Below are 23,427 nucleotides of genomic sequence, written 5' to 3'. Positions count from 1 at the left end.
AGAGAGGGACGAAGCAGGCACCCCGCTGAGCAGAGAGCCCAATGCGGGACTCGATCCCAGAACCCTGAGACCATGACATGAGCCAAAGGCAGAGGCTTAACCCACCGAGCCACCCAGGTGCCCCAGCACCATACGTTATGTAGTTATTTATCTACCTGGTGTTCTTGTTTCTTCTTGGTCTCTCCCACTGGCATATAATCCAATGAGGATAAGGACAAGTCACTACATTTCCAGGACCTACCAGAATGCCTAGCACATAGAAATAGTCATATAAGGTTTGTTAAATAAATTGATTAAATAAAGCAGTGAAGATTTGAAGAGATTCTCTGGAAAAATTTGGAAATTTCTTTTTGCTAATGATGTGCATACAACTTCAGAGGGGGTCACACAAAAATGATCACAAGTAAATTGTTACCAGAAGATGACCCGACTTAGTAGCTACTCTCACACATTTGCAAATCACTGTGTTTTTGTTTGTTTTGTTTTGTTTTGAAGAAAAATGAAAGGGTGGCATATTGGTGTACTGGAAAAGCAAACACAAAGAATCCTGGATTTAAGAAAATCAAATGCTTTGCCCTGGTTTTCTCTCTAACTGTAATGGTGGGAAAATCATTAAACTCTCTTCTGTCCTCTCCTCCTCTGTGACATGGCGGATTTAGAATAAATCCTTCAAAACTCGAGATCTTTTCTACGATTGCTTTGTTTTTAGCTTCTCTGGTGTTGACTTTTAGCTTTTGTAACGCAGTCGAAATCAGAGCAACTTGCACTTGCTTTTACTACATGGAATTAATAAGTGACTTTGCTTTTTCGACTGTTTTTTGAAAACAGGGGCACCTGGGTGGCTCAGTGGGTTAAGCCTCTGCCTTTGGCTCAGGTCATGATCTCAGGGTCCTGGGATCAAGCCCTGCATGGGGCTCCCTGCTCAGCAGGGAGCCTGCTTTTCCCCCTCTCTCTCTCTGCCTGCCTCTCTGCCTACTTGCCATCTCTCTGTCAAATAAATAAACTCTTTTTTTTAAAGTGCGCTCTCACGCACTACAACTCAGTAGAAGAAGCGCACCTCGCATTTCCCAACTGGAAGAAACTCAGCAAGAAGGAAGAATTTCTCTCTGCCCATCAATAGCCCAGCCAATGAGAAACTGCCAGACTGAGCCAATGAGAAGCCATCACCTCTCCGAACTCCGCAGAACAGCCCCGCCCAGCTTCTTCCCTCCTATGAAAGCAGCCCCTCTCCTGCGCCCTCCAGACCTCCCTCTGGGGTGCCAACCTCTGCTTCTTCCTCATTGCAATTCCTTTGCTGTTCTCGAATTAACTCATGTTGCTGGTCAGATGACTGGCTCTTTTGTTTTGAAGGCCAACTTGTTCTTCTCACTCCATTTTGCTATTGGCTGTCATTTTAGGAAGAAGGCAGGGATTAGAAAGTTGGCAATTTTCTCGATGCTGTCAAATTCTTCGGTTTGAGCTTCATAGAGGAAAAACCTGTGCACATTTAGCAGAAATAAACCAAGGCATTCTAACTTAAAAAATTGTTTGATTCTCCCTGTCAAAATCAATACCTGCCCTTTGGCTGCGAAGTGCTATTGTGATCAGTATGGAAATTCTGAAGAAATTTGCTTATGCTTATTACTGGGGGCGGGGGGGGGGGGCAACCAGCAGCCATGTCCAATCAAGAATAAAGCTACCAACCCAAATGACGAACCTGCACATGCAGTTCCAAGTATGTAAAAGAAAGCCAAGTTCACTTTTTTTTTTTTTTTATGATTTATTTATTTGACACACACAAAGAGAAATCACAAGTAGGTAGAGAGGCAGGCGGCGGGGGGGGGGGGGGGAGCAGGCTCTCTGTGGAGCAAAGAGCCTGATGCGGAACTAGATCCCAGGATGCCGAGACCATGACCTGAGCCTAAGGCAGAGGCTCAACCCACAGAGCCACCCAGGCGCCCCCAAGTTCACTCTTAACAGGCAGCAATCTGTTGTCAGACTCAGGTGGAACTTTGTTCCGTCTGTCCCTCCTAGGGCATATTTGGAATTGATCTGGTGACTGATTGTTTAAATATAACTCACAAAGGTTTATACTCTGAGATATTTCCGTCTCCAGTTGCCTATCACTTCTTTTTTTTAAGACTTTATTTATTCATCATTTGAGAGAGAGGGACAGAGAGAGCACATAAGCAGAGAGAGAGCGAGAAGCAGGCTGCCCCCCGAACCAGCTGGGAGCCTGGTGCGGGGGGCTCCATCCAGGACCTGGAGATCATGACTTGAGCTGAAGGCAGACGCCCAACCATCTAAGCCACCCAGACACCCGGCCTATCACTTTTCTATCCAATCTGGACAGCCACAGTGACTGTCACAAGCCTTTTCAGTTCTTGCATCTTAATATTTCACAGGTTCTCTTTGTTGAGTGAATCCAATCATTCCTTGAAACACTCTTGTTCTCCTGTGGAGAAGCAGATCTGAAAAGCCAGCCTCATAATTCTGCTCACTGGCCTTGCTTTACACTTCCGGTTTCCAATCTGAGCAGGGCCCTAACCTTTACACTTTTTAGGTATGGCTCTAGATGTAGTATGATTGCAATGTTTACTGAGTGCTTACCTGCGTGTAGGTTCTATGCCTAACATTTTAACCTGGTTTCTAATTCAGTTTCTAGTATAGTACTTCCGGTACCCTGTGAGGTAAAAATTAGGCTGTAAAACTGAGGCTAAGAGACAAGAAGTGAAGTGATCTGCGTAGTTTCACACAGCTAGCAAATGCGGACTGAGACTCTGCCTCTGGTCTCACACTCAAGCCCTGCTTTCAAGCCGGCCCTCAATCATCTCCTTTCCTATGCTGATAAATCATCTGGGGAAACGTGAGCCATGGAGGTGCAAAGCTTGTGTTGAAGAATTATGTACCTGTTTAAAAGCATATCACCTATTGGTGAAAGCACCCTCATTTTACATTTATTTTTGTCTACTTTAAAAATTAATGCATGTTTGCTATAGGGAATTGTGAAAAAGTGATAAATATAGAGAATAAACTAACTGAGCCACCCAGGCACCCTAATTTAACATTTTAAATAATTTAATATTTTTGTACTGTAGTAATTTAATTAATTACATATATTTTATAGTTGGTGTCATCTATGAAGGTTATATCCTTTAAAAATTACATAATTATATTGTTAGCATGTTCAGATATTAACTTTTATCATAAATGTCATTTTTTATCATGGCATAATATTGCCGTATGTGGTTGTATGTATAATTAACTCAAAGGTTATCCTACTGTTATAATTTACTTTTTCTTTGCTCCAAATACATAAATAATGACTCAGTGAAAATATTTATCAATAAGAAGTATTTGACTTCATTGCTGCTTATTTCCTTGGGATAGAATATGAATCAATGGTGAATTCTATTATTTAACATTAAATTTTAAATTTACATTAAAATTTTTTTTTTAATTTGTATTTGAGAGAGAGAGAGAAAGCAGGAACAGGGAAAAGGAGCAGAGGGAGAACCGGACTCCCCACCAAGCAGGAGCCTGATGTGGGGCTCTATCCTAGGACCCTGGAATCATGACCTGAGCTGAAAGCAGATGCTTAACCCACTGAGCCACCTAGGCGCGCCTAAATTTACATTTAAATTTAATGTAAACCATCTTCAGAACTTTCCTGGATGGTAGTCTTGCTGTGTACCACAGACATATAACTAGTGTTGGTACCTAGTCTTTTTTCACTTGTCTTTCTCACTTTGTTAATATTTGGACCCGTGATGTAAAAGTAATCATGGGTGAAACTGCTGGCTCCTTGAAACAAGTCCATGCAGCAGAGCTGAGTACAAATAGTCATCACATTCGTTACCACTGTGTACTCACACTAAGTTAAAACGGGTATGAGGACGAATATTCAGTCTTGACCCTTGAGTATGTATGTCTCGCATTTTGTGAGATGAACTTCAAAGTTCCCACAAAGCACTTCAGCTGCATTTTGAAGTATGAGGGTAGCTTCAAGGAAAAACACTTATACAGTAGTTTGAGCTGAAGCTGGATTGGCCACTATTTGATGCAACACCGTTTTCACATGAAGGAAGGACGGAAGACAAACTATGGCTATTCAGACTTGGATGTCTGGCAGAGTTTGCTCAAGAGAAAATAAAGCGATTCTGCCATTTCAAGGAATATAACTGACAGTGTTTGTGGCCAATGAAAAATTCAAGGTTATTAGAGAAAGTTACATTTTAAGACTACCAGTATCCAGCATTTCGAGCTTGACAGCTTTCCAATACTTAAAGAATTTTTTGATGACATTGGTGGTGTTATCAATAAACTTTTTTTGATTTTACATAATGATAAGTGTCAACATTTGGAAGATACTCATTACTCTGGGAACCAATATAACCAAATGACCAATACATCATGCTACAAAATCATACAGTTACAAAAGGCTCATTCAAAATGCAAGACAAAAAAAAAAAAAAAAAAAAAAAAGCAAGACAGACCAATGAATTTAAATGTAGCACAGAAGGTTTACTGATAGGGTTTTGGCTTCTACACTGCAACTAACTTTTAAGAAACTAACAGAGTTTTGTTGTTATAGCTAAGAAAAATAAATACCCAGAACTACCTGAAAAGCCACAAATTAACCCACCTCTTCTAACTACATATGCGTGGGAAGCCAGATTTTCTTCATCTTCTTCGATCAAAAGCATATATTGCAATAGATCGGATGCAGAAGCCAGTATGAGAGTTCCACCATCTTTTACCAAACCAGACATTAAAATGTAAAACAATGTCAGTAGTCTCACAAAAAATTTTTGTTCTTTAAATATAGCTATTTTTCATAAGTAATCTATCATTAATGAAAACATGTAATGGGTTTATTATTATCTTTAAATAAATTAATAAATAAATAAGCTAAAAATCTCATTTTAATTTCTAATATAGTGAATATCCATCAAGATACTCCATATACACAAAAGTTAGTTACATACTCAGTAATTTTGAAGAATGTAAAGGGTTCCTGAGTCCAGAAAGTTTGAGTTAGATCTCTTGATCTAGGAGAAAGTCATACAGCAGTCCTCAGAGAGGTAGTCCTCCCAGCACTGACCATGGGAGCAAGGAGCTGGACTTAGCCTACATCTCTTTCACTAGGTGACTAGATAAGTCATAATCATCGTAATAATTCGTTCAGTATTCACCATGTGCTCATGCTGTTCTAAGTGCTTTACTTAGTACATGATTAAATTGTGTCATCTTCACAACAAATCTATGAAGAAGGCATCTCTATCACTTCCATTTTATGGATGGGAAAGTGAGCCCTGAGAAGTTAAATGACTTGCTGTTAAATGGTGGAGCTGAACTTCAACCCGAAGTCTTACCTCAGAGTCTATGTGCTTAACCACATTCAAGTTCCTATAAATTGTGGTATTTGCATAGAAAAAAGCACCACAGAAAATTCAGGAACAATAGCGAGTACTGCATGACCTCACATGAGTAGATCTCTACAAATAACAAATTAATAAGTAAGGGGGGGAGGGAAGGAATTGTACTGTAATGACTTCTAGGAAAATGCCATTTGTATACTTTTGTGCCACTCCAGATAAATGACCTATGGTGGGTAATAAAGGGATTGGAAATCGAGTCAGTGGGGAAATAAAAAGAAAACAAAATAAAATAAAAATGGTGTTTCATGGGGTGCCTGGGTGGCTCAGTCACCGGGTGTCTCCCTTCGGCTCTGGTCATGGTCCCAGGGTCCTGGGATCGAGCCTTCATTGGGCTCCCTGCTCGGCAGGAAGCCTGCTGTTCCCTCTCCCACTCCCCCTGCTTATGTTCTGTCTCTTGCTGTGTTTCTCTCTGTCAAATAAATAAATAAATAAATATTAAAAAAGAAAAATGGTGCTTCACAAAATGATGGTAGTATGCCATGAACTGAAAAGTACTGTTAATTGTATTTTTAATACCAAGGTTAACAAGAACAATGAAAATAAAGTCCACTGCAGACCCTACCCCCCATAAAAACACAACCTACAGTTGTCTTGAGGAAAAGAATTCTCTGCTTTCTGCCATGGTGACAATACTTTGCTCCTTTAACAATGGGAAACAGGCAGCTCTTTCTTTCAGCCTTATTCTAATCAGTCTCAGAGGTTCAGACCGATCTGTGAAGCCAATAAGAAAAGGATGAGCGCCTGCAGAGCTTGTAAAGTTGAACAGAATCCCCGGGAGGAAAAGAATCCTCAAGATTGGCCCATCTGGGTGGCTCAGCCAGTTAAGTGTCTGCCTTTGGCTGAGGTTATGATCCCACGGTCCTGGGATGGAGCCTTGCATTGGGCTCTGCTTCTCTCTCCCTCTGCTGCTCTCCCTGCTTTTGTGCTCCCCCTCTCTATCAAATAAATAAATAAAAATCTTTTAAAAAATCCTCAAAATGAAAAGGGAACTGTGACATAAAACATGCTCCACCGTTACTAAACCCAATGCCCTTTTATTCCATCTCTCCATGATTTTTTTTCCCCCCTGAGGAGGAAATATTTATTTCACAATCCAGCTTGTGTGAGAATTCAGTGATAGAATGCTAATTTTGCAGCAGTGTTTTGCCTGTGTCAAGGTCATTTATTTTATACTTTCTGTTGCCTAGGCAAATCTGAATATTTTACTGTTTTTTCACTGAGGCAATGAAAATGGTCATTCCTTTCTTGAAAACCCTCGTGTCTACCATCTCATTAGCACAGTCTTACCTCGAGCCTTCTTCAAAATGGACAAATTTAAAATAGAATTCTGTGGGGGTTCCCAGAGATTTTTCCCCCAATTCCTTTGAGTGGAGACTTCATCATTCCAGTTCCCCAATACACCTGTAGCTCTCTCTCACCTTTACTAAATTACCTTGGGGATCTCTATCTCTTCCCACTGATTTGTGAATTGTGTGTCTATACAGAGACTGTGTGGAAATCTGTCTGCTTTTGGTTGCCAGAACACCAGCCTTTTCTGAGGGGACTGATTCCAAGAAGAGGAAGGGAAACACATGTTGAATTTAAAGTCTGAGCTATTTTTAGGCCTCTTCTTCCTGGCTTCCTCTTTCAAGGCACAGGTTCCAAGTTCCTTCTTTCCTTGTATCTGAAAAACAAGGACTAACTGCACAAGATCTTGTATTTTCCACAAGGAATCCACACAGTGAGCATTTGAAAAGTACAGATGGAGAAGGGACCTCTCAGGCTGCGGCTGCTGAATATGAAATGTCCCCAGATTGCACTGGAGTTGGTGTAAAGTTCTGGAAGAAGTGAGAAAAAGTTTTTAAACCCCAAGCTGCAACCTCAATTCTTTACAGACAGATTTGTTTTAAACTAAAATCTACAACTTCCTTTTTGCATAGGGCCAGACCAATACGGTCTAGAGAGGACGAAAGCCCAATAAACTGCATTGTAAGCATCCCCCAGAACTTTAATTCTCTGATGAATCATTTAGTCTAATCCTTTCATGGAAGTTGTCTGGTTCCTCACAGTTAGACTCATTCCGTGGGCAAACCCAAACTTCATTCGGGTACCATCTTTGGGCCTTTTTCTCCAGGAAACAGGCTTTCTTCAATCCTAAATCTCCATTCTTTCCATGTACCTCTAACATGATTTCAAGAAGCAGACAGAATCTTGCTTAGTCCTGAAATGTAATTACCCATCCTTGTGAAATTATCACATTGTCTTAACTTTATCTCCTTATTCAGAATTTCTAAAATTACTCCCTCTTGGGATGCCTGACTGGCTCAATCTTGCATGCCAGTTTTGATTTCAGGATCAGGAGTTCAAGCCCCATGTGGGGGTGGGGAGAGCCTACTTAAATAAATAAATAAATAAATAAATAAATAAAAATAAATTATTCCTGTTGCTTCAGGTTCTAAGTTAACTGAAACAAAATATTTTCTCAGACCAATGACACAACTCAGGGATCAGCGTATCTTCCTCAAAGTATTGTATACATCAGTACTTCTTTGTACAAGGTTCACGGTTCGTCAAGTTATTAAAACTCAAAATGCCATCCTTAATATTCATATTCCCTTCTTTGTGTCATGTTTCTCGGTTAGCCCTTTGCTGATTCTAGTTACTACTTAGCTTTTCATTTATTATGTTGCTTTATAATTAATTTGAAGAGTAAAATTTAGATTTCATATACTGCCATGGTTTTCTAATAAGGGGAGTATTTCCTTTGTTTCTAATTTTAAAGTCATCGCAATGAAATTCGCTCCATAAAGTTCTACTGCCACCTGTTGTCCTTAACAGTTTTCGGTCCGGGACCGCTGTAATACGCTATTGACAAACATCCGGGAGACACGCGCTTCGTGCTTCGATCGTAAAGAAACATTTTCCTAGCAGCGCAGTCCTGCAAATCGAGGCTTGGAGAGCTACGGGGTCAAGTGCAAACTGCCCCAGCCGCAGAGATCTTCGTACTCTACAGAAGGTCCCGCCTTTGCACCTTCCTCCCCTTCCCCGCATCCCCTCTCCGCCCGACCCCTCACCCCCTAACCCTCCCCCAGCTCCCCCCTCCCCCCCGCCCCACCTCGTCCCGGCCCCGCGCGGATCCGCCCGCCCCCGCCCCACCCAGGGCGCGCCCGCCGGAAGGGCCGGCTCGGGGCGGGGCGGCTGCCAACTAGGTCTGGCCGAGTGCGCGCGTCCTGCCCACTTCGGGGCGCCGCGGCGACGGACCCCGCGCCTCGGTGCCTCCCTCCGCCTCCCGTCGCCGGGCGCCCGCGCACCATGTTTTCCTGCCCGCGGAGGTGGGGCGCCGGCAGCGGCTACGAGCGGGTCCCCGCGGGGCCCGAGGCGCAGGTACTGCTCGTTGGTCCCGGAGGGAGAGGCGGGCGCTCGTCGCCGCTGCGGGTGGGGAGACGGAGGCCGCCCGTTGGCACGCGGCCCGGGGCACGGATGGCTTCGAGCCGCGTGTTCGCAGCAGTCGCCACCCACAGAGACGGACGGACGCGCGCGCAGTCGGGGGAGCTGACGCCGGTCCCCGGGACTCTGGGAGATCGGAGCCGTCCAGATCTCCGTCCAGGTGGCGGCGGGAGGAGAAAGGGGCCTCTTTGAAGAGGGGACAACTGCCCGGTCACCAGAAACGAGCGCGTGAGAAGAGCGTGCATGGCCCTGGCGTCACCGAAGGCGGAGAGGCTGGGGTGGCGCTCCACGGGCGGTGGCAGAACCCGCCGGCACCGCGGGGGCGATGCGGGATCAGTAACCCCGAGGACCGACAGGTGTTAACCCCGGGGTGTTGGGAGACGAGACGGGGCAGTCCAGAAACTGCGGGCCCTTGACGGTGCCTTGCTCTGCCCTCGTGACGACACGTGCTTCTTCCGCAGGGGAAGTCACATGCCGGGACAGTCGTACCGGGCGACGATCCCTGCCGCGGTGTGTTCCAGCACTGTCCCTAACCCAAGTTCCACTGGCTTTGCTTTTCACCAGGAGACAAAGCCTTAGAAATAGACCCTTCTGTAAGTAGCTCTGTAATTCTAAAAAGGACAAAAAAAAAAAAAAAAAAAAAAAAATCAGGTTCAAGGGAACTTACTTTAATCCTCGTTCTTGTAGGTGACTCCAAGTGTCAAATAAATATGACAGCATTCTTCTAAGTACCTATAAAATGAAACTATAAATGTCTTTAAAAGTAAAGCAAATTATATGTAAAGTCGATAAAATATAGATGCTGAATAAATCCTTTGAAAATGTGAAAAAGCTCCACCAGGACAGTATTCCTTTTTTTTTTTTTCTTTCTTTCTTTCCCGCTTTCTTTCCCTCTTTCTTCCTCTCTTTCTCTTCTTTTCTTTCTTTCTTTCTTTTTTTCTTTTTTCTTTTTTTTTAACTTTATAAGAGAGATGGCAGGCTTAAGCAGAGAAACGGGTTTAATATCATTGGTACAACTACAGAGGTGGCCGCCAAAGGCACTGAATCACAAACTTGTAGGGTGGAAAATTATAAAACTCAAACAAATTTCTCACCCAAAATTGCAGTTCTTCCTGTAGGATTTCAACATTATTTATATACTTGATTATTAATTCAACCTGGCTAGCTATCCACTTATACAGGATTGAAAATACTAGTTTTATTTTATTTTTTTAAAGATTTTATTTATTTATTTACTTGACAGACAGATCACACGTAGGCAGAGAGGCAGGCAGGGGGGTGGGGAGAAGCAGGCTCCCGGCTGAATGGAGGGGCCGATCCAGGGCTCGATCCCAAGACCTTGAGATTATGACTCCAGCCAAAGGCAGAGGCTTTAACCCACTGAGCCACTCAGGCGCCCTGAAAATACTAGTTTTTTTTTTTTTTTTAAGATTTTATTTATTTATTTGACAGAGAGAAATCACAAGTAGATGGAGAGGCAGGCAGAGAGAGAGAGAGGGAAGCAGGCTCTCTGCTCAGCAGAGAGCCCGATGCGGGACTCGATCCCAGGACTCTGAGATCATGACCTGAGCCAAAGGCAGCAGCTTAACCCACTGAGCCACCCAGGCGCCCCTGAAAATACTAGTTTTTAATTGCATTTTCTTTTTGGTATCTCTGTGATGCCAAATTAAAAAAAAAAAGAAAGAGTTGATGGCTTCAAAGCCTATGGAAGACCTTATATGATTACCTTTCATTGCTGAGACCTTATGTTTTGACATAATAGATCTCAGACAGAAATCCCCTCTACTTATAATCTAAGAACATGACTCTCTGGTAGTTTCTAGCCCTGGCACAGTGACTTATGATTAGAATACTAATAAATACTTGTGATTGGTGGGCAGCCATTCATTCATTCCCCTGCAAAATAGGTTTAGCGGGGCGCCTGGGTGGCTCAGTGGGTTAAAGCCTCTGCCTTCGGCTCAGGTCATGATCCCAGGGTCCTGGGATCGAGCCCCGCATTGGGCTCTCTGCTCGGCAGGGAGCCTGCTTCCTCCTCTCTCTGACTCCCTCTCTGCCTGCCTGTGATCTCTGTCTGTCAAGTAAATAAATAAAAATTAAAAAAAAATAGGTTTAGCTAGGCTCTAGGCTAAAACTGAAAATATAAAGGTAAATCAAATATAGTTTTCTGTCTTCTGGAAGAACTAAATCTAGCAAGAGAGAAGCACCTGTCAGGAAAGGATTCCATAGTCAGGAAAGAAGGAGGGTAAATTCAGTAAAGACAGCTGTGAAGAGCCCCTTTAAATCCTCCCTGAGGAATATGTTGAGATTGCTGTGGTAACCCAGAACAAGAATATAAGCCTTGAAGGCTGGGATTGGGTGGAAAGGAATTACCAAAAGCAATAAATCTTTTCCCTTTCCAAAGGCAATGGATCTTAAATAGGATGAAAGTACAAGTGAGAATTAGCCAGAAGTGAAGTAGAAGGATGTGGACAGGAGGAAAGGTATCTCTAAGTAGCAGCAGCCTGTTACAGAGTTGAGAGTGTGGAATTATGACTGGAAGATGGAATGGGCTAACTGCATTAGATCCAATCTCTCGAACTTCCTTAAGTTTCTTAAACTCTGGGCCTTAGTTTCCTCTCCTGTAAAATGGGGTTGACAAAAATAGTTTCACCACAAAGACATGTTATATACACATTTTAAAAAAGATTTTATTTGAGAGGAGAGAGAGAGGCAGCAGGCATGAGCAGGGGGGAGAGGCAGAGGGAGAAGCAGGTTCCCCACTGAGCTGGGATCCTGATGAGGCTTGATCCCGGGACCTGAGCCAAAGGCAGTGCTTTACCGACTAAGCCACCCGGTCACCCCACAAAGACATGTTGTATTGAATGAGGTAATATACTTTGTACAGAATCCGGCACATACTAAGTGATTAAGAAACATAAATTTTTGATTTCTGGGTGTTTTCCCTTCTCCATGAGGCTGTCCTTCACTTCCCCTAACTTCCTCCACCAATCCCAGAACTCTGTCCAGTGCCCACAAAGGAAGCTCCTGAAGTTAGGGGTCACGAGCTATTGTGAGATGCAGTAGTCACACAAATCATTTCGTCCTGGGACCACATCTCAAGGTTGAACCCAAGGAAGACTGAAAGCAAAACACTTCACTAATCCTGGACCCTGGCTATGCTGTGGTCTCATGGCCCAAAATTCCTCCTCCTCCTTCTCTGTCAAAACCCAGAAATAACAGGACCTCCATTCACATGAAAATCGTCCTTAAGTCGGCAATGGTAAAGGGGGGTTTATGGGATTCCTGCTATACACTCAGTGGTTAAAAAAAAGTACCACAGAAAAGAAGCAGGCTTAGGAAACAAAGGCCTGTAGTGGGTTTAGGGCAACAAGGGAAATGGGAAACATTTGAGGTCAGTTAGATCTGCAGACCAGAAGTGCTGTCACAGTGAAAATAGTGAGTTAGAAGGACTGAGAAATGTTTAATGGAGAAGATCGGAGTACATTAGAACACTGAAAGATACTCTTAGAATTGTCCTGTTTGTTTTTCTACACAGAAGTTACTCTGTAGCAAAGTATCAGTAATGAACTCAGTGAGACCCATGCTAAAAATTCAGTATTTATTGAAAAGTCATTTGTGTGTTCTTGGAGCTTGATAAGGCATATTCCCTTCACCAGATATTTTACCTGTCCACTGTAATTTTTTTCTGGGAGGTAAATCTGAAATTTATTGTGATAAGTTCAGTGTAAGATGCCTGGCCCACATCTAAGGAGGCTATTTACCAAAGGACTCAAAGGGCCTCCTATGAGATGCTTTCATTCGGGAAAAGGGGCCTAGAGGGAATGTTAAGTCAAATACTGAGGTTTGGGACTGTTAAAATAACCCTCTCTAGTAGCTTTGCTAGATGTGGTACTGAAAACAACCACTTTTTTTACTTAGCTCCTGAGTCTTTGGATCAGTTGGGTCATGACCTGGTTTGGGTCAGCTTTGCTGGTCTCTGCTGAACTCTTTTAGGCACCATAGTCCACTGGAAAGCTGGCTGGTGACAGGATCATCTAGGACTAATTTACTCATGTGTCTGGCTCTTTCCAAGCCAGGATGAAAGATTGTCATATGAGCACATCATGTCTTTTCTGTGGGGTCTCTCATCCTCTAGCAGGTCAGCTTGGGATCAGGCACACATGGTGACGCTCAGGGTTCTGAGCACAGCAAGCCTCTCAAGGCTTAGAATTGGAGCTCTCTTGGTGTCACTCATGGCATTTTCATGATCAAAATTGTTCAGGGAGTGGAGAATAGAGTTTACCTCTTGATGGTAAAAGCTGCTAAGGATTTGTAGCCATTTGTGGCAGTCTGCCAGGGAGTGGAGAATAGAGTTTACCTCTTGATGGTAAAAGCTGCTAAGGATTTGTAGCCATTTGCAGTCTGCCACAGAAATACACATGTTTTGGGGGTGAATCAGATCTTCACATTGGTGGTAAATTATCAGATTGGCAACTCTCTGTGAAATAAAATCGTGACTTGTGGGTTAATTCAAGAACTTTCAAAACATTTTCCACAATATGTGCACTTATTTTCCAAATAATATGTTTGGTAATAGTAGTGATGATCACATTAGAGTTCACATGTATGAGTGGTTATTTGAGGCCCCGGTTTTACATCTGTCATTTCATTTACTCTTTGCAACAATAATACAAGGACAGATAGCAATTGAGTAAATTATTTGTAGTATATCATTTGCTGTAACTCAGGGAACAGATATGGAGTGAATAATGTTTTCTGCTCCCTACTCAGGACATTTTGCTGTATAGAATGGAATTTTGTTGTACACATTCCTTCTAGGACAATAATTTTTCAAAACATAGTTAATATTTTATGTATGAAATCAGAACTGGATTAGAGAGGATCGGTGCTGAAATTGTCAAATATGGGACAGTTTCTAAAAAATGAACTTTACTGTAGTGATCAGTTCTCACTTTTTAAAATACAGGCATTGGTTTCGACTCTAAAAACATAAAATGTTTACTTTTGAGGCCTTCTTTTTAAGCCCTTCTTTTTGTTGAACTCACCAGGTGAACAGAAAGAATTTTCAGGTAATGTTACAAACTCCCAAAATAATATGTAATTGTGATAAATAGATGTTTATGTATTTATACCTTTATCCTAAAATATGTAATTTAAGCACACAGAAGTGAGCCAAATGCCTATTATACTCTCTTATTTTTATATTTTTAGAAAATGAGACAAAACTTCTTTAATTTAGTGATTAAAGTGTTTTAAATTTAGCTTATATGTAGATACTAAATTATGTATATATACATATGCATAAACATACATATATACACAGTCATAGAAATTCAAGGAGATATATGTACAGAGTGTGAGAATGAGAAGTAGAAATTTCAGAAATTTTTTTTTTACATGGTTTCTTGTTATGTAAACAGAGTCATAATGATAATGTTGGTAGAAATCTTAAAATGCCTCTAGTCCAACTACCATTCTAATAATTTTATTCCTTAAGGATTATAATATCTACATTCTTGAAGCTGTTGGCAGTTGAAATTATTTCATGTTTACTTTTCCACCTATTGACGAAGATATATCAAATTTAAAGTAAAGACATATTCTTCATGCACTACTTGTTATATTTTTCTTTTTAGAAATGCAACCCAGAGAAAAATGCTTCATTCTTCAGCAGGATGACATATTCCTGGTTTAGCAGGTAGGAATTTTACTATTTCGTTTGTAGCATACCATCCTGAGGAAGATTCCAAGGAAAATGACACCTAAATGTTATTTCTCTAATCTAAGCATGAATATTTTTATAAAATTTGTTTGTAAAGACTTTTTTTTCTCATTTTATTACAGAGAAATGCTAGATAATAACATGCTAAGTAGTTCCACAGATAAGATTGCAATATTCCTGCAATATATCTGTCCCTGTATAATATCTATAACCCTGTTAGCACTATGGAAGGAGAAAAATCTAATTTTGTTTTTTTAAGGTTCTATTTATTTATTTGAGAGAGACAAAGAAAGAGAGCACATGAGCAAGCAAGGGGAGGGGCAGATGGAGAGGGATGGGCAAAGAATCTCGCAGACTCCATGCGGAGCTCATGGGTAGGGTATGTCTCACAACCCTGAGATCATGACCTGAGCCAACACTGAGAGTCAGGTGCTTAACTGACTGGACCACCCAGGCGTCCCAGAATTTGAATTTATTTTTAACATCCAGTATATATGTATGTATAATTTCACTTAATTCTCCCCCCAAGTTTTTTTTTTTTTTAAAGATTTTATTTATTTATTTGACAGATAGAGATCACAAGCAGGCAGAGAGGCAGGCAGAGAGGGGAAGCAGGCTCTCTGCTGAGCAGAGAGTCCGATGCGGGGCTCAATCCCAGAACCCTGAGATCATGACCTGAGCTGAAGGCAGAGGCTTAACCCACTGAGCCACCCAGGGGTTTCTCTCCCCCAAGTCTTATGAGATAGGCATTTACATATGAGAAAATTGAATATTGAAGCTTAGGAAGAGGAAGTAACTTGTCCATTGATACCCAAGAAGAAGTACACCAACTTGGTGCTGGAAGTCAGTTTTTGAGTCCATGTTTCATGCTTTTCTTTTCACTTTGATAGTCTACTCTTTACTAGGAATGCTGCCATACACACACACACACACTACTATTAAAACACATACACAGTCATTGTTATAAGACATATATTGTGGTTTACCTCACAGAACAATTCATCTATAATGTGTGATGAGGGCTTTAACACAGAATTAAATCATAGTAAAAGAGAATTGAGTTTTCCAATTTTATAAATTCAGAAGCTTTCTTTAGAGGTGTAGTTCTTTCCCCCATAACAGAAAGGTAATGATACGTGAAACCAGATTTATTATCTTAACCTTATGCCCCTTGCTTTACAGTTGGTAGAAACAAAATTGCCCAATATGATCTATAAATATGCTCTCAAGAGTAGATGAATACTTAAAAAAAAAAAGAAAAGAAAAGGTTGATTGTGGGCTGGATGCTCTGCATTATGCTAACCTCTAAAAATGCAGAACTAGGTGCCCTAGTTCCTATATTCTAGGAATTCATAGTAGATTTAGAAAGATTAAAAAGTATGTTGTCAGTTACCCAAAAAAGCGAAAGGCAGTATAAGCAGGAAAGAGAAACATAGTTTTCAGGAATGCCATCTAACCACATTTGCACAGTTAGGGAATGTTTTACAAGAAATTAATGCTTGAACCCAACATGTAACAATGTGCGAGAGTGAGCCAAGTGGTATTCCAGGTTGAGCAAAGACTGTATGCAAACCAGAGAGACAAGCATGGACTGACCCTCCTACACTACGGTGTGTCGATTGGGCCAGAGATCAAGCAGAGTGTCATGAAATTCATGTTCGCACCTCAGAAAATCCCCTCTGCAGGTGTGTGCAGATGGTGTGTATCAGGTGAGAATGGAAACAGAGGGTGGTTAGGAGGTTCTTCAGTTACACTGCAAATTTAGGCTTATGGTCAGAGAAATGACCAGATTCAAAGGCGCATGAACAGATTGAGCTAATTAGATCAGGATATTGAAGAACTGGAAAAAGGTTATCAGTTTTCTGGCTCAGATAACTGCCCGATTCAGGTGTCGTGGAAGAACAGTATGTTCAGTTTGGAGAAGCTTCAGTTGGAGATGTCTGACTCGTCCTCAGGAAAAATATCTAATAGGTGTTTGGATATATGGGCTTTTGATATGGGTTTGGGAGTCATTGACTGTATGTCAGTAGCTGAAGCCATGAGTGTGAATGAGGTCATCCAGAAAGAGAGGAACTCCTGAATGGGATGAGCAAAAAGAACATTGAGAATCCTCAGTATTCCAACGGTGGGAGGAGGGGAATTAGGGAGGAAGCTAAGGAAAGGCATTCAGAGTGTAAGAGACAGACCAAGGAAGGAGTGTGTTTGAAAGCTAAGGAAACTGTCGAAACAGGAGGAAAATAAGGTGGTCCATTGCACCCAGTACTGAAAAGGAGTAGATTTTAAAAAGAACTGAGTATTCTTCATTGAATTTGGTAATGTAAATAAAGTTTGTTGGTGATTGTTATGAAAGCAGTCATAACTGATATACTGGGTGAGCAAATAACTGAGCAGAAGCAAATAATTGGGTTGAATTATAAGAATTCCAAGTTAATACAAATCTAGGAGTCACTTACAGAGGATGGCAAGAGTTTTATATCAATATGCTACATTAGGGGCGCCTGGGTGGCTCAGTGGGTTAAAGCCTCTGCCTTCGACTCAGGTCATGATCCCAGGGTCCTGGGATCGAGCCCTGCTTCGGGCTCTCTGCTCAGTGGGGAGCCCGCTTCCTCCTCCCTCTCTGCCTGCCTCTCTGCCTACTTGTGATCTCTGTCTGTCAAATAAATAAAATCTTAAAAAAAACCATTAATTTAAACATTAAATTACACATTAGAAAAAAGAATGGTTATGTGGGAATTATGTAAATGTGTTATTTACATTTGATGATTTTCATTTTTCAAATTTGTATATGTATAAATACATTTTTCAAAACTGCATTGTATTTCATTCATGTTGAGAGGAAGAGTGATGTCTGTTCTGGCTTTAAAAATTTTAGACTATAGGGGCGCCTGGGTGGCTCAGTGGGTTAAAGCCTCTGCCTTCGGCTCAGGTCATGATCCCAGGGTCCTGGGATCAAGTCCCGCATCGGGCTCTCTACTCGCAGGGAGCCTGCTTCCTCCTCTCTCTCTGCCTGCCTCTCTGCCTACTTGTGATCTCTGTCTAATAAATAAATAAAATCTTAAAAAAAAATTTTAGACTATAATTTTTAAGTCACAGGATATCATGGAATTTAAATAATGCAAATAAAATTAATTTTAAGGGAATGTACTTTTAAAACTTGATCAAACTGTAAAGACTATATGCATTTATCTTAATTACTACAAACACCATTTTAGGAGGGCTAAAATATGACCTGAAGTTGAATTAATAAGCAAGATAAGGCTTAGCAGATTTTAAGATATAACACCTCAGTGTCTTGAAGTCCATATCTTAGATCAATCAAAAAACCAATAAGCTGTAATTGTTGAATATCACATTTATTTTCTGTTTAGATTTAACATCCCAGAACTAGATAGGAAATTTTTTATAACATGCTGCTATCTGGAACTGTCATTGGCATGAATCTAATTTGATTTCTTATCTGGTAATTAAACAATTGCAGCTAAAATATAGCTGTTGTTTAAGAAGAATGCCTCTTTGAAGACAGTGGTTAATTGTGTTCTTAGATCTGTTCTTTGAGTTACAGAATAAAGTCAGAAATTATTTCCTAGGCCGAAGTCAATCTCTCGTAATTATATGAATAATTCAATTAAAATGTGCTCAGATGATACAAATAATTAGGAAGGCAGCTATGCTCACCACTATACCACCAATGCTCAGATGATACAAATAATTAGGGAATTCTATGCTTATGAGCCTTAATTCCTAAGGCAGGAGCTGTCTAGATAGTTTTGATGATCAAATAATTATGAAGCCTTTATTAGCAAATATAATCTGTCATCAGTGTATAATAATCATTGTCATAGAGTAATCCCCTTGACATACGTGGAAAAATCTAGTTAACGTTTTTATAGGTCACAGTTGAATCACTATTTTAACCAGGGATACACTATTCAGTTTGTCCTCTCTTTCCTCACATATTAATAAAATTTATATATTACCTGACTTTGTCCTGTCTTACAAGTTTTGGGCAAACTGACTTTTGCCTTTTCCCATATCACAGTCACTCCTTTGTTTAAAAAAAAATGATTAATAGTAATGAAATTGATAATACAACTACATATATATCTTTACTTTCCAAGTTTTCCAGTATTATCCATCTACAAAATTTACATTTCATCTCATCTTCCTAGCAAACTGCTACTGGTTTACTGCTCTTAACATCAGTTGGATGAGATGCTTACTCCCACTCATTTATGTTGAACATGCTCGAAATTCTCTCTAAGATCACAGAATTGAAAGCAATGGTTTATTTCACATTTAAAAACCTGACCAGTCCCTGGAGTTCCTGGTGTTTAACGGCCTGTAATAATGGGAAATTAATACGGCTCCGCCTGCTTTAGAGAGCTGCGAGGATCAAATTAACTAAACTGAATGACCTTTGAAAAGAAGTATCAGTCTAAAAAATACAAGATACATGCTTACGAATCAGGTCCAGAGTTTATGGATAGTTTACGCACACTACAATCCCCTTATTGGGAGGGTCGGCTCTTGGTCCGTGTTTCTTCCCAAAAAGCTGCCTCATCATTTGCTTTAAAGACACACTCCTTCCTCTTTTCCTGGATGCTTCTGTGTGGTAGAAAGACGAGCCAGGGTGATGACATTATTTAAATGTACCAAAAGAGAGCCAAGAGAGGAGAAAGGAGCACACACCTGGGAAAAGGGAAGTCACAGTAGTTAAACAACTGAACCATGTGCATCACAATCAATTCAGTCCAAGTGTCACTTTCCGAAGCTGCATTATTTGGAGACTCAGCATGAAAGCCAGGGGTCACTTAGCCCCGTGAACCAAAACCGCTGAGTTTTGCACTGTTCTAACTCAAAATGCTGAGGCAGTAAACATTATTAAAAATGCTTTTGTGAAAATCAATGCAATCTTATTTTGAAAATGAATATTTATTTTGTAGAATGGGATAGAAAGACTTAATATGACATAAAAGTAGTTTATTGCTTAATATGTTTTTGAAAGTGCACTGCAGGAAAATGTCCAGGGTATTTGAGCCAACAGAAACATGATTACTGAAGCTCCTTTCTTACTACATTTAAACCTTTTTGTTAAATATGAATTGTAATATGGTATTATGTAGTATAATAAAAGTGAAATTGAATCCAGTGCAGACTCTGGTTACTGTAGGTTTTAAATCCATCTCAGGGTCAATCGATAGAGATTGTTCAATAATAATGACAGTGAAAGCCATCCCAATTTGGAGTAGTGTAATACTTTGTTATGGTCTCTTGGACTAATAACGTATTTCATAATGGAAAGAACAGAAACTATGGAGTCAGAAGGCCTGGGTTTAAACATGGGTTTAATTTCTTCCTGAGCAAGTCGTGTCGCCAGGCTCATCAAATGAGCATATCTGAACTATATCACTTAGGGACTTGTCTGGCTTTTGTATCCTTTGGGTAAGTACCTAGTAGTGCAGTTGCTGGGTCCTAGGGTAGCTCTATTTTCAACTTTTTGAAGAACCTCCATACTGTTTTCCAGAGTGGCTGCCCCAGTTGGCATTCCCAGCAACAGTGTAAGAGGGTTCCCCTTTCTCCTCATCCTCGCTAAGTGAAATAAGTCAGTCAGAGGAAAAACAAATACAAGACCATATGATTTCACTCGTGTCGAATTTAAGAAACAAAACAGATTAACATGTGGGAAGGAGAAAAAATGAGAGAGAGAGAAGCAAACCATAAGAAACTCTTAACGACAGAGAACGAACCAAGGGTTGAAACAAATAGGTATTTATTTCCTTGTTATTGGGCAGAACGCTAGGAACCAGCTGGTAAACTATGTTGTAAAGGGCCCAGAGTTTTTTCTCTCTTTCCGCCTCCCTTCCTTTTTATTTGGCTTTTCACCCAGGGTGGCAGAGATGATTTCTGTCAGAGCATTATGCCTCTAGGGCAGGCAGGAAAGAGGAAGGAAAAGGAAAAAAGAAGGCAAACATTTTCTCCTCTTGAAGTTTTGTGCCTCTTTTTGGAAAAGAAAGTTCTCCTCAGCAGACTTTTGTTTCGGTATCCTTAACCATAGCTGAGTTAAATTACTAATGCCAAGCCAAAGGTACTGGGCTTACCAGGACTCCATTAGACCAGTCACACGTTATGGCTCTGTGGCTGAGATAAGGAGTTACCCTGAGTTCAAAAGATTTTCAGCTGAATAGGTGTCAGATGACACGGAAGGAAGGCTGTACGGTAAGTATAACTTACTGTCTGCCACAACAACATTTGTGGTATAACTAGACCATGCCTCGTAGTTTGCCTGGGACAGTCCTGATTTAGACTCATTGTTCTTGCATAATTATTCAGTGTCCCCTGGGGTAAGCTCACTGAATGGGGGGGAGTAGAGATACTGAGGCTAGCAGTAACTTGCCATGTTTCTTAAGGCACCTTAAGAAATAACACTGTCACCCTGGCTCGTATTCTGTTGGTCAGAGGTAATATGGCCAAGGCTGAAGTTTATGGGACAGAGCCAGGTATTCCACATCTAGTTGGACAATTTGTAAAGTCAAGTGCAAAAGGGAATATGATGTCTGAGTGGAATAGGAGGAGTTGCAAATGCAGAGGTTGGGTCCATTTCTCCTCTGATACAAGACAGAGGAGCTGCGGTTTTGAAGTGAACACCTTACTGTGAAAGTTAGTTATTTAAATTTCAATAAGAGAGGTAAAATAGTAGGTGCCTCCAATATGAGATGAGTAAATGAAGTGAGTGTTTTACTGAATAATTGGAAGTCCAGGTAATTCTGAAAGCTACAAATGATCATTGCACATTACTGAACTGCAGGATATGTTGTATGACTTTCCACAATACAATCTAGTCATTGCATCCTGATTTTAAAAAATAATTTATACATCAAAGAATAAGATAAATGCATGCAGAAAGTATTTTTAACTTGATTATTAGTTTTGCTGAATTGTTTGCCTTACTCTTTCATTTCTAGAGTAATTGTTTTAGGCTATAAGAAACCTTTGGAACGAGAGGACCTTTGTGAGCTACATGAAAGTGATTCTTCCTATATTGTGTGTCCCATCTTTGAAAAACAATGGAGGAAGGAAGTCTTAAGGACTCAAGAGAGGCAAGAAGTAAAGGTAATTAATTATTAAATCCTAAGTACCTAATTACTACCTAAAACTAGAAAGACCTTTTTCCAAACATGAGATATTATTAGTATTAATTTAGAAAGTCCCTAAAATATGTGAAGTGACAACCTATTTTCATAAGCAGAGTTGGTTATTGCAACTAATTTCTCTCAACAAATTATTCAGCAACCCCTCCCTTTAATCTCAGGAACAGTGTGTTGATATGTTATCTTTGGCTCTTCACCAGTATCTTTTGCTCAACTGCTGTGGCAGAGATGGCTTCTGTATCTCCCTATGGCCTTATGTCTGTTGTTCCAAGTGTAATATGGTGACCAGGATCAAAGTTAATGGGGCAGGGATGGATAGGTACTCCATATCTACCTAGTGTCATGTACATACATATGTGTCCTTTTCAGAATTCTCAAAAAGAAAATATAATTTGAAGATAACACTGTATCTATATTAATATTAATTACATTAATAAAACAGTTTCAACATTGACAAAAGTAAAAAAATACAACTGTTTTTCTTGCCCATTTATATTACATTGTGTAAATAATATCAGTGAACTGAAGACATACCATACCAATGATATAGATCATATTTTCAAGTTTAACTGAATTTATCCCATTCTTCTTACCTTATCTTTAGAGCACATTACTAGTTTTATGGTTAGTTTGTATATATATTTCATTTTTTGCTTCAATTAGCTCTGTCCAACTTTCTCATTTCTTCTTATTCTCTTTCATTATGTAGGCATCCTTTTCTAAAGAGACACATGCCAGGAAACCGTCTCTGGTCTATGCATTGTGGAACACCTTTAAGTTTGTCCTGATTCAAGTTGCTTTATTCAAAGTGTTTGCTGATATTTTGGCATTCACTAGCCCACTCATAATGAAGTAAGTTGTAGTCTTGTTTTTTTGTTGTTGTTTGTGTGTTTCTTTCTTTTTTTTTTTTTAATCTCCCCATAGGTAAATTATAAGCAAGTGTTCCACCCTAAAAGTTGTACTAAAAAAGAGTATGGAAGGCCCTTATTGCAAATTTTATTTAGGATATGGACATTCTGTTAGCTTTGCTATAATGCAAATGTGAATGATGGTAATACAGTCAATATTTACTGAAATCAACCATATACTAAGTACTGTTCTAAAATTTTTGTATTAATTAACCTGTTCAGTCTTTACAACAATCCCATGAGACAGGAAATATTGTTACACTCATTATCATGCAGAACCAAAAGTTTAAGTAATTTGCTTAAGTTCACATAGATAGAAAATGCAGGAATTATTATTAAAACCTGGGAAGCCTGTCTTGAATATATATTTAGAAAATGAAATGTACATACCCTCACTATTTTTCTTAGCTGTGACCTTTTGGGAGTTGAACATTATCAGCCAGGGTAATAATATATAAATAAATGTAAATGCGTATGGGTTTATATACACACACATATACATAGAAAGAGACACACTGTTAGAAGAATTTTCTTGATATTTCTTTAGTATCTATATGCAAGGATTTACAGCCAGACAATGAAATTGGGACCTTGACTCTGTGGGATCTTTATCAAGAAGTCATTGCCCTATCTCTTATATGGTTTATGGAAACATAAGGTTTTTAAAATTAATCTATGATAACTTTTTATGGTATATCCTCTTTAGTCATTAGACATAATTCCATTAAAACAATATTTCAAGAAATGGAAAAGTGTTCAGAATATCCTAACAAGCCAAAATAGAAAGCTATAAGTCAGCAAGT

General features: G+C 40.1%; 1 protein-coding gene across 7 annotated transcripts in view; it reads left to right on the top strand.

Moving 5' to 3' along the window:
* The first annotated feature begins 8,545 nt into the window (after positions 1-8,545).
* The window catches only part of LOC101671308 (ATP-binding cassette sub-family C member 2-like), a 90,174-nt gene continuing 75,292 nt past the window's right edge, over positions 8,546-23,427 (top strand). For 5 of the 7 annotated variants that reach the window (XM_045088205.1, XM_045088206.1, XM_045088204.1 and 2 more), the window contains exons 1-4: positions 8,546-8,783; positions 14,483-14,544; positions 21,531-21,678; positions 22,426-22,568. In XM_045088205.1, coding sequence (XP_044944140.1) covers positions 8,712-8,783; positions 14,483-14,544; positions 21,531-21,678; positions 22,426-22,568 — 425 coding nt within the window. In that variant the 5' untranslated portion in view covers positions 8,546-8,711. Of the gene's footprint in view, positions 8,784-9,307; positions 9,440-14,482; positions 14,545-21,530; positions 21,679-22,425; positions 22,569-23,427 lie in introns of those variants that run through there. The other 2 variants (XM_045088203.1, XM_013044738.2) reach the window with 2 other exon arrangements.

This window comes from Mustela putorius, unplaced genomic scaffold (genome assembly GCF_011764305.1).
Source record: "Mustela putorius furo isolate JIRA1106 unplaced genomic scaffold, ASM1176430v1.1 tig00003834_pilon_pilon_pilon, whole genome shotgun sequence".
NCBI classification, from domain to species: domain Eukaryota; kingdom Metazoa; phylum Chordata; class Mammalia; order Carnivora; family Mustelidae; genus Mustela; species Mustela putorius.
Note: the sequence above shows the minus strand (reverse complement) of the source record. Positions and strands in the feature narration are given on the sequence as shown.